The 11,528-nt window shown below is 36.6% G+C and overlaps 1 protein-coding gene and 1 pseudogene across 1 annotated transcript; one reads left to right on the top strand and one right to left on the bottom strand.

The window, feature by feature from the left end:
* LOC104778790 overlaps positions 1–9,549 on the top strand; it is a 10,480-nt pseudogene extending 931 nt beyond the window's left edge.
* LOC104776096 (protein TRIGALACTOSYLDIACYLGLYCEROL 1, chloroplastic-like) lies at positions 9,544–11,203 on the bottom strand. Its single transcript, XM_010500101.2, is given in 4 exon segments — positions 9,544–10,600; positions 10,603–10,697; positions 10,778–10,861; positions 11,074–11,203. Coding segments are annotated over 3 exon segments (1,077 nt in total). The 5' UTR covers positions 10,825–10,861; positions 11,074–11,203; the 3' UTR covers positions 9,544–9,665.

Here is an 11,528-nt window from a genome sequence, read left to right as displayed (position 1 = left end):
AAAGGGCAGCATATCGATGAGATCGTGAAAAGGACAATATAATGCAAACGTCAAGGACTAAGGACAGTACCCTAACCAATTAAGGTTTTCTCAATTAATATTCCTGCCACTGCAATTATGTATGCACATGCACGTCCCAAAACCCATCCCATTTATTTTCTTTTTATTGTTTTGTTACTTTGGTTCTCAAATCCAAAATTAATAGTCGCCATATAAATTTTGAATTAGACAAAAAAGACAATGGCCAATAGACTATTATTCATGATTTTCTTTCTCTTTTTTTTTTTAAAAAAAAAGGAGTTCAATTGTTGTGTGTTCGTGTGGTTCATAGTATATAAAACTCATGGTTGCTCGTCTTCATCGCATAGATGCCAAAGGTAAGTTAAGATGCAGATAATTTTTGGATGTAATAGGAGCGTTGGTAGTGAGTTAGGATGGTTTATTAGTGGGCCTTTTTCTGCAGCCCAATATGAGTTGCGCGGCAAAAACATGGTTTATAAAAAACTTGTCAAGCGACAGAACAGATCTAGGTCAATTTATCCTAAATCTGACAAATACCAAAGCCGGCGATGGTGAAACGAGGTCGGAGCGGCCGCGTTGCAAATCGGAGATTCCAAAACCTAGTTCTAGAATCATCTGAGAAGGGATCAGCAGCAGAGGAAATCGTCGATGAGCTCCGTTCAAAGGACCGTGAATGGGCTCGATTGAGTCGTCATGTTCTCCTGCTTAACGTCAACCAAAACCTCCAAATCCAGGAACGTAGGTGGTAAAGACGAAGAAGAAATCAATGGAAGATGAAAATCACGGAAGAGAGCCGCAACAGCTTCACCATCAGGTTCCTCGTGGTCTGATGCCGTGGATGGAAATGTATAAGATGATAGTGGTAAGTCAACTCCACAGTTTGATTTGACAAATGATAATCTCAGGGCTTCGTATGATACACGGAAACAAATTATGGTTTCTGATGATGTTGAAATATTAGAGACGGAAAATAACAAAGGTAAAAAATTTAAGGATCTTGGTGGATTACAGGATATATTGCATGACCTAACGATGCGTGTAAAGATTCCTCTGCTTTTGCCTCAAATCTATGAACGTCTTCAAAGAAGCCAATCACTGGGATCTTACTTCATGGTTGTGGCAAGTCTACATTGGCTCGTGCCATTGCTAATGAAACTGGTCTTCCTTTTTACATGAAATCTGCTTCTGAGGTTGTTTCTGGTGTTGCGGGTGAATCTGAAGAGAATGTTAGAGAGCTCTTCTCTAAAGCGTATAGAAAGGCTCCTTCTGTTATCTTTATCGATGAGATTGACGCGATTGCGTCGAAGAGGGAGAATCATCAGAAAGGTATGGAGACTCGTGTTCTGACACAGTTGATGAGTTGCATGGATCGAGAGTATATGCTTCAAAAGGAGAGAGAGTCGGGTTTCGAAACTAGCGGCCATGTTATTGTTATTGCAGCTACTAATAGAGTTGACGCAGTTGATGAGTTGCATGGATCCAGCTATGAGAAGGGCACTACGGTTGGACAAGGAGATCTATCTCGGTGTGCCAAATGAAAAGGCAAGAGAAGAGATTCTTTCTTTGATAACACGGAACCGTCCTCTTGAACCAGGTTTTGATATGGCGATGGTTCCTCGTAAGACGTCAGGATTCGTCGGGGCAGATCTAGCACTTTTGGTAAAGGACGCTGCAAAAGTGGCAGCGGAGAGATTTGTGAATTCAAGAGCGTTAGAACTTTTAACTGATATTGATTCTTTGTTGAGTATGCAGCCATGTGCGTTTCCAGCAGAAGAGATGGAGAAACTCTTCTACACTACCTCGGATTTTGAGGAAGCACTGAAAAATGTTAAACCTGTAATAATATTTATATACGGTGTGGCGTATGTGTTTTTCGGTTTAATAATAAAGTTCAAGTTCATATTAACATTTATCAATTCTAATATATAAGACGACACCGTGATGGATTGGTTTCGGTTAATGATTAGAATTGGGTGTATTAATAACCCTCCTTCCTTACCAATATATATAGTTAATATCTTTCTATGTTATTCGTATATATGATAATGTGTAATTAATCTGCAGTATTATATTAATTACATGAAAGGTCATTATACATAAATGGCTGTTAAAGTACGTGATGGTTACGTGAATGGTCACGTGGGTTCACTAGTGACTTTTGGTCACATATATAAGAAGTGAACGAACATCATGTTAGTGATATCGTAACAAAAACAACAGTAACAGAAACATAGAAAGAGAGATAAGTGTGGATTCCTTGTCCATCAAAGGAATTATAAGAGAGAAAGGTCAAAGGAAGGAAAAGATCAGTTTGAAGACTTGGGTCTTTCATCAAGCATAATCAAGCAATGAATCAAGGTTAATGTTTCTTCTTTTCTAAGAAAGTGTTTTGGTTGAATTAAACATAAGTCTAGATGATCATGAGTTCTGTTTAGATTTCATGAATATAGAAATTTAAATTTATATTTGGTATTAGAGCAAACTAGATTTGTTTAATTCACCGTTAGTCAAACGTACATCATTTGTTTGATGGAGTGTTTAAGTTTTCATGTATTCTGGTACTCTGTTTTGCATTCATAAACGTTCGAGTGCTTAACGTACGGAATAAATGAATTTCTTATTGTCGGTTACTGCATATGTGTGAAAAGTCACGATTAGAGTTTATTAAATATATATGCAGTATTCGATACAAGGCTTATAGAATATGGAATATGAGTCATCTGGGATTGTTTGAATTGATAAATAATTGTTAAATTCTTCCAATAGTGAATTGTAGTTGATGTTACACATAATTAGACTAATTAGATTAGTCGTACGGGTGGGCATGAATTATGTTGTGCATGATTAGAATCTGGGTCTCTATTGATAATTATGCATACGGTCTTTGCATCAATTATATTCTTTGATCTGTGGAGGTGTTAAATGGTAACCGATGATTTCTTTCATTATGTCGAAAGAAAACCACCATTAGCGCTACCGTAAACTCCTGATCAATAATTATTACGTAATTATTGTTTAATCTACTTCCGCTGCAAAAACTTTATAAGTTTAGGTTTATAATCGGGGAATTGTGTTATGCAGTGTTCGAAAAAGCTCTCTAGGCGTCCGCTTTCGCCCCGTCTAGGCGCTATGCGCTATAGCAACGCCTAGACGACCACTTTGACCGCCTTAAATTATAGTATTATCATTTTAATGTATTTTTAAAATTTTAATTGCACAAATTTAAAATTTATAAGGTTTATTTCTATAAACATAATTATAAATGTTTAATATGTTAATTAAAATGAATTAAAATAATATTTTATCTATTGTTTTGTTTTTGATTTAATATTTTTATTATTCTTATACATATTTTGTATAATTATGTATATAATATCATATATATATTAATTTATAGCGTAAACGCCCAAACCGCCTAAAATTGCCTAGATTCCGATTAGGCGTTCTAAGCGCTAGGCGCTGGATCAACGCCTAGTTAACGCCTAGCGCTTTCTTGAACATTGGTGTTATGTAATGTTAACACAATATAAAATAATTTATAACCCATTAATAATTAAAAACATTTAATGTTTATATTGTATATAACTTGTTAGTCATCAAAGTGGCCTTGTTATATTACATATAGATATTATTATTATTATTTTTAAAATTCATTAATTGATCATGATTAAAGAGATTGTAAAAAATAACATAAAAGTTTTGATTGATCAATTATTTTGTTATCTATATTCTTGGAGATCACGCAAAAGTGAATCATTGAATATAGTTAAAAATATGAAAAGAATTATCTCTTTCAATATAGTCTATAATATGTATACCTAAAGGTGACAAATTTATTTGATTGATATGTGATTTGATTAATTATAAAATTATAAATTTAGCATCATTAAAAGGGCTTGTGCTTAAATATTGTCCAAAGGTTATTTAAATTCATGCATTAAATTGAAGTTAGGCCTTAAAAGTTTGTATAAGTGTCAAAGCACCAATAGGTAAGCATGTTTACATGTTTGCAGCTTCTTCAAACTTGTATGAATCTGCTAACTCTGTCGTAAAGTTCAATGGATTGAATTACGGTAAATGGTCTGACCATATCCGGTCTGCATTGGGTGTTATGGCTTTGGATTCTGCAATACTAACGGATGAGGAACTTCCGGCCATAACAGGAGATAGCTCCGAAACTGAAAAATCTCGTTATGAGATTTGGGAAAGATCTAACAGGCTGAGTTTAAACCTCATGAGCATGACGATGGCAGAAAGTGTTAAGCCATTTATGCCTAAGACAGAGAAAGCAAAGGAATTCATACAGAAAATTAAGGAGTGTTCACAATCTGATTTGACTGACAAGTTGATTGTAGGAAGTCTTATGAATAAGCTTACTACGAAAAAGTTTGACTGGTCTCAACCAATTCATGATCATGTGCCCCACATGTCTAACTTGGCAGCAAGGTTGTCAACCTTGGGAATGAAAGTTCATGAGAATTTCTTGGTCCAATTCATTATGAACTCTCTACCTTTTGAGTTTAGCCAGTTCCAAGTGAATTACAACACAATTAAAGATAAATGGGACTTTAAGGAGTTAAAGGCCATGTTGGTTCAAGAGGAAGGGAGAATTAAGAAAATGAAGGATCATGTTGTCAATCTTGTGGGCTATGGAAATGCTAGCAGCAATAAAGGAAAACCAAGTAGGAAGGACAAGATGAAGGATAAAGCTTTCATGAAAGGACCTGAAAGTCAAATCCAGAAGGAAAGGAAGTGTTTCTTTTGCAAAAAAATGGGGCACTTCAAGAAGGACTGTCCGAAAAGAAAGGTACGCAACATGTTTATGTTGTCTCTGAATTGAACCTTGTCGAAGTGCCTAAAAATACTTGGTGGTTAGATATTGGTGCTACTACTCATGTGTCTCATATTAAACAAGGATTCAGTTCGATTCAACCCATAAGAGGACCTGAACAATTCTTGTTCATGGGAAATAGAATGAAGGCACGAATTGAAGGCATTGGGACTTATAAGTTGATCTTGGACACTGGATGTCATGTAGATCTTGAAGGGTGTCTCTATGTACCTGAGTGTGCTAGAAATCTTGTTTCCGTTAGTAGGTTGGACAAGTTAGGTTTTGTTTTTAAGATTGAACACGGTGTTTTCTCATTGTACCGAAATGATTACCTTAATGGAAGTGGTACTTTGTTTGATTCACTTTATCATTTCAATCTTGATATAAAGTTTTCTGAATCGTTGTTTAATATTGAAAGTCAAGGCATTAAGCGTAGTGCATCTGATGAAAGTTCAGCTTTCTTGTGGCATCAAAGACTAGGTCACATTTCCAAAGAAAGAATTATGAGGTTGGTAAAGAATGAAATTCTTCCTCACTTGGATTTTAGTGATCTAGATGTGTGTGTAGACTGCATGAAAAGAAAACAGACTAAACATATTACAAAGAAACCAGCCACAAGAAGTACTCAAGTTCTTGAGTTAATTCACACCGATATATGTGGTCCGTTTGATGCTCCATCTTGGAGCGGTGAAAAATACTTTATCACCTTTATTGATGATTACTCAAGTTATGGTTATATTTATCTTCTGCATGAAAAATCTCAGTATGTGAATATCCTAGATATATTCATTAATGAGGTGGAAAGACAATTAGATAAAAAAAGTAAAGTAATGAGATCTGATAGAGGTGGTGAGTTTTATGGAAAATTCACAGAAAATGGACAATTTCCTGGTCCATTTGCAAAGCTACTTGAGAGTAGAGGCATTTGTGCACAGTACACAATGCCTGGTACTCCTCAGCAGAATGGTGTAGCTGAGAGGCGGAATCGTACTTTAATGGAAATGGTTAGGAGCATGATAAGTAATAGTTCTTTACCCTATCATTGTGGACATATGCATTAAAGACTGCAACGTATGTCTTAAACCGGGTTCCTAGTAAGTCAGTTCCTAAGACTCCTTTTGAACTGTGGACGGGAAGGAAACCAAGCTTAAGACATTTACGTGTTTGGGGATGTCCAGCAGAAGTAAAGCCATATAATCCACATGAAAAGAAACTTGATTCGAGGACTGTCAGTGGCTTCTTTATTGGCTATCCGGAAAAATCAAAGGGGTATGTATTTTACTGTCCTACGCATAATACGAGAATAGTTGAAACGGGAAATGCTAGGTTCATTGAAAATGGTCAAACTAGTGGGAGTGGTGAACCAAGAAAGGTGGACATTCAAGAATTTCATGTTGAAGTTTCTTCACCTGTTGTCATACCTAAGGTTGTTGTTCCTATTGTTTCAGTAGTGTCAAATGAGGCAATAGAACAACATGATAATGTGCCAATCCCAATAGATGAAGAGACAATTAATGAACCTGTCGCTATTCATGAAGAAAATAGTGTACCACAAGAACCATTAAGACGATCTGGAAGGAACCGTAGATCTGCCATTTCAAATGACTATGTGGTTTATGCTGTTGAAAGTGAATGTGACTTAAGCATTGACGAAGACCCGAATACATTCCGAAAAGCCATGGAAAGTGATAATTCTGAAAAATGGTCTATTGCCGCGAAAGAAGAAATAAAATCTATGGGTGATAATAATGTCTGGGACTTAGTAGAGTTGCCAAACGGTTTCAAAACCGTTGGTTCTAAATGGGTCTTTAAGACTAAACGCGACTCGAAAGGTAACATTGAAAGATACAAGGCTTGCCTTGTTGCCAAAGGTTTCACCCAAAAAGATGGCATTGACTATAAAGAGATCTTCTCTCCAGTTTCAAAGAAGGATTCTCTTTGAATTGTTTTGGCTTTGGTGGCTCATTATGATCTGGAGCTTCACCAAATGGATGTGAAAACCGCTTTTTTGAATGGAGAGCTTGAGGAAGAAGTATATATGGATCAACCTGAAGGGTTTGTGGCCACAGGAATTGAACATCTGGTGTGTAAGCTGAAAAATTCAATATATGGACTTAAACAAGCTTCCAGACAATGGTATTTGAAATTTAATGATACCATTACGTCATATGGGTTTGTAGAGGTTATTGTTGACCGATGCATCTGCATAAAGATCAGTGAGAGCAAGTTTGTAATTTTAGTCTTATATGTTGATGATATTTTGCTTGCTGCGAATGATATGGGTATGATACATGATATAAAGAAATATCTATCTAAGAACTTTGAAATGAAAGATATGGGTGAGGCATCTTATGTGATCGGAATATAAATAATTCGAGATAGATCACAAGGATTGTTAGGTTTGTCTCAGAAAGGATATATCAATAAGGTCTTAGAGAGATATAGAATGAGTGAATGCTCTGCTGGTAAAATTCCAATTCAGAAAAGAGACAAGTTCAGTAAAATGCAATGTCCAAGAAATGAATTGGAACGTAAAGAAATGGAAATAATTCCTTATGCATTAGTGGTTGGGAGCTTGAACTATGTTCAGACATGTACTCGACCAGATATCAGTTTTGCTATTGGTATATTGGGCCGATATCAAAGTAATCCCGGAATAGACCACTGGAAGGCTGCAAAGAAGGTTCTCAGGTACTTACAAGGCTCCAAAGAGTTCATGCTTACATACAGGAGATCTGATGACCTTGAGGTCATTGGATATTCAGATTCAGACTATGCCGGATGCGTTGATAGTAGGAAATCGACGTTTGGATATTTGTTCTTGTTAGCTGGAGGAGCAATATCGTGGAAAAGTGGAAAGCAGTCTGTCATTGCTTCTTCCACTATGGAGGCCGAATTTGTGGCATGCTTTGAGGTCACAATTCATTCATTGTGGCTGCGGAACTTTATCTCAGGACTTCGGATTGTCGACAACATAGAGAAGCCGCTGAGAATTTACTGTGATAATTCCACAGCTGTCTTCTTTTCAAAGAATGACAAGTACTCAAAAGGTGCTAAACACATGGAGATAAAATACTTATCTATCAAAGAAGAAGTGCGGAAACGTAGAGTGTCTTTTGAGCATATAAGGACGGATATGATGGTTGCAGATCCGCTAACTAAGGGATTACTACCCAATGTGTTCATTGGCCATGTAGAGCGTATGGGTGGTATAGATAAGACCTTGCTGTTTTGATTATAGGATGCTTATTATGTATGAGACACTATGAATTCACTCAAAGTTATGTTTCTGTCTTTATTAAACATGTTATCATTAAAGTATGTGTACACATTTATGGTTTATAGATAACATGAGTATTTTGAGAATTAAGGTTCTTCTCACTATAAAAGAATAATATAAAATTGGAATTGATTTGTGATACATGGAAGGGAGCATGTCGTTAATGACGTGTGACCGCTATGATTCGATCAGTTTGATTTTATTTAAGTCATTCAAGGTTAAGAGAGCTTGATATTAAAGTGCGCATTAAAGTTATTAAACTATTAAGTTGACACAACGGCCAAGTGGGAGAATGTAAGAATATTTATATTCTGTGTGGCCTATGTGTTTTTCGGTTTAATAATAAAGTTCAAGTTCATATTAACGTTTATGAATTCTAATATATAAGACGACACCGTGATGGATTGGTTTCGGTTAGTAATTAGAATTGGGTGTATTAATAACCATCCTTCCTTACCAATATATATAGTTAATATCTTTCTATGTTATTCGTATATATGATAATGTGTAATTAATTTGCAGTATTATATTAATTACATGAAAGGTCATTATACATAAATGACTGTTAAAGTACGTGATGGTTACGTGAATAGTCACGTGGGTTCACTAGTGACTTTTGGTCACATATATAAGAAGTGAGCGAACATCATCTTTGTGATATCGTAACAAAAACAACAGTAAGAGAAACATAGAAAGAGAGAAAAGTGTGGATTCCTTGTCCATCAAAGGAATCATAAGAGAGAAAGGTCAAAGGAAGGAGAAGATCAGTTTGAAGATTTGGATCCTTCATCAAGCATAATCAAGCAATGGATCAAGGTTAGTGTTTCTTCTTTTCTAAGAAAGTGTTTTGGTTGAATTAAACATAAGTCTAGATGATCTTTGGGATGTTTAGATTTCATGAATATAGAAATCTAAATTTATAAAACCTTCGTCAACAAGAGAAGGGTTCTCTATTATACCTAGTGTAACATGGGAAGATGTAGGCGGTCTTGATCATATAAGAAAAGAGTTTTATCGCCATATAATCAAACCGTTGAAACATCCAGAAGAGTGCGAGGGATTTGAGTTCTGTTCAGAGACTGGTTTTACGCTATATGGACCACCTGGTTGTGGTAAAACACTAGTTGCCGAAGCTGTGGGTGGCTAACGAAGCAGGAGTTAATTATATTCACATCAAGGGTCCGGAGCTTCTGAGCAAATACGTTGGAGAGACTGAGAAAGAGATTAGGGAGCTGTTTAACCGCGCAAGGGGTTGTTCGCCATGCCTTATCTTCTTAGACGAGTTTGATGCATTGACAACAAAACGTGGATCAGGAGAAGGTGCTTGGGTTGCTGGACGGCCACTGAATCAGTTGCTCGCTGAAATGAGTAAAATGTTGCTTCATAAGATCATAGCATAACATAAAAGAGCTAGTGAATGCAAATTTTTATTGATTTCTAAAATGATGTTCCTTTCATCTTTTCGAATTTAAGACAAGTGATTTACAGAAACCCATCTAAACCAACATCAGAAGACATGGAAAAAAAAAATTGTCAAACACAGTTCTTCAAAGAATCACCAGCACCCTGAAAGAAGAAGGAAGAAAGCACAAAATCCGCAATAAAGATTCCAACAAGAGACATGACAACTGCAGAAGTTGTAGATTCACCAACACCTTTAGCACCTCCCGTAGTGGTTACTCCCCAAGAACAACTAATCACCGATATGATAGCTCCAAAGACCTGAGATTTAATCATGGCACTCACAATATCCCATGGTTTAAGTGCTCTGTGAGCAGAGTCCATGATTATGTTAATACTGATCCCGTAAACCGCATCAGAGAGTAGAGCGCTCGAAGCCATACCGACAGTGAAACACATGAGTGTCAGAAACGGTAAAGCCAGACACGAGGCGATGACTCTTGGTGTGATTAGATAATCAATTGGGTCTGCTCCTAAAACCCTGAGTGTATCAGTTTGCTCTGAGACTTGCATTGTCCCTAGTTCTGCTGCAAACGCGCTTCCCATTCTTCCAGCAACAACGATCGATGTGATGACTGGACTTAGCTCTCTAGAGAAGGCTAAAGCCAAGACGCCTCCAATGGATCTGTTTAAACCTAGTCTAGTGAATTCTCTAACGAACTGGATCGTGAAAGCCATACCAACAAACGTAGAAGTGAGAAGACAAACTCCAAGAGATTTGGGTCCTGTTCTCTCCAGCTGTTGAAGAGTGTTCCTCCAGTGAATCTTACCCTTAAGAATCCGGAGAACGACTTGTCCTGCAATGATAGGGACTGATAAGCCTCTCCAAATGTACTTAGAAGGTGACCATTTGCTGAACGGAAGCTCAGCTCCCGGACTCTGTGCACTGTTTTCAGTGGATGCTTCTTCTTCTTCTTCTTCTACTTGTTCCAACATAGACATGGATGGGTGACCGTCATTAGCATTCAAGTTCACATATAATCTTCTTTGCCGTGTTAGATTCGAATCCCAAAAGACTGAGTTTTTCTGATGAATCCAAGTTGACAAGGCTGCTTAGGGAGCTTATTAATCCCAATGCATGATGCATCAATCCTTGGAAGGATTCTGCCAAAGTTATTAATTCAAGAATTCAATATAACATTTCAAGAATCAAATCAAACAAATGAAGTAAATGAGAAAGCTACCTATGAGGGAAACAAAACGATTGATGGATACAACAAGTCTGCATCATTGTCGTTGCCTTCTTCTTCACTGATTCAGTTCCACCTCTAAATTAAAATACGAAAAGGAGTAATTTAGGCAGCATCGATGCAAAACCCAGAATTCGATTCAATAAGTATGGATTTGGGTAACGTAACGGAGATCCAAATCGAAGCAACGATTCCAATTAGGTTCCAACTTTTTCTAGAGTAACTACCACTTCAATAAACAAAACAAAATAGCATAATATGAATAAAATAGATTGAATCCAAAAACTTACAATTAGAAACGAAACCAAGCTAGGATGATCAAAGAAGCTTGCCCGAGAGGATTCATCGAGAGAGAAAGTAACAACAACACAGTGCCAACACAGAACACACAACTACTTTACCCAGTTTGCGAAGAGGATGTCGTGGGTTTAACTCGCAATCTTTTTCTCCCCCAAAAATAAAAAATAAAAATATGCAAATGGAGAAAAACTTAACGGGCCGTAAAGCCCAGTATAGCTTGCAATTAAAACATGGGCCTAAAATATTTAAGTCTGGTCCACTTGTACGCTACGTATTGACAAACTACCTGATTTAAATATTGTACGCGATGCATTTTTTTGATATATCTGAAATTCTGAATATAAATATATTAAAATTAAACTCGATTTTATTACACAAACTGAATCAGATGCGAGAGCGAGATGCTAGTTCCGTTCTAATGTAATCTTAAAACTTTCCTCACACG

This window comes from Camelina sativa, chromosome 3, assembly GCF_000633955.1.
Source record: "Camelina sativa cultivar DH55 chromosome 3, Cs, whole genome shotgun sequence".
NCBI classification, from domain to species: Eukaryota; Viridiplantae; Streptophyta; class Magnoliopsida; order Brassicales; family Brassicaceae; genus Camelina; species Camelina sativa.
Note: the sequence above shows the minus strand (reverse complement) of the source record. Positions and strands in the feature narration are given on the sequence as shown.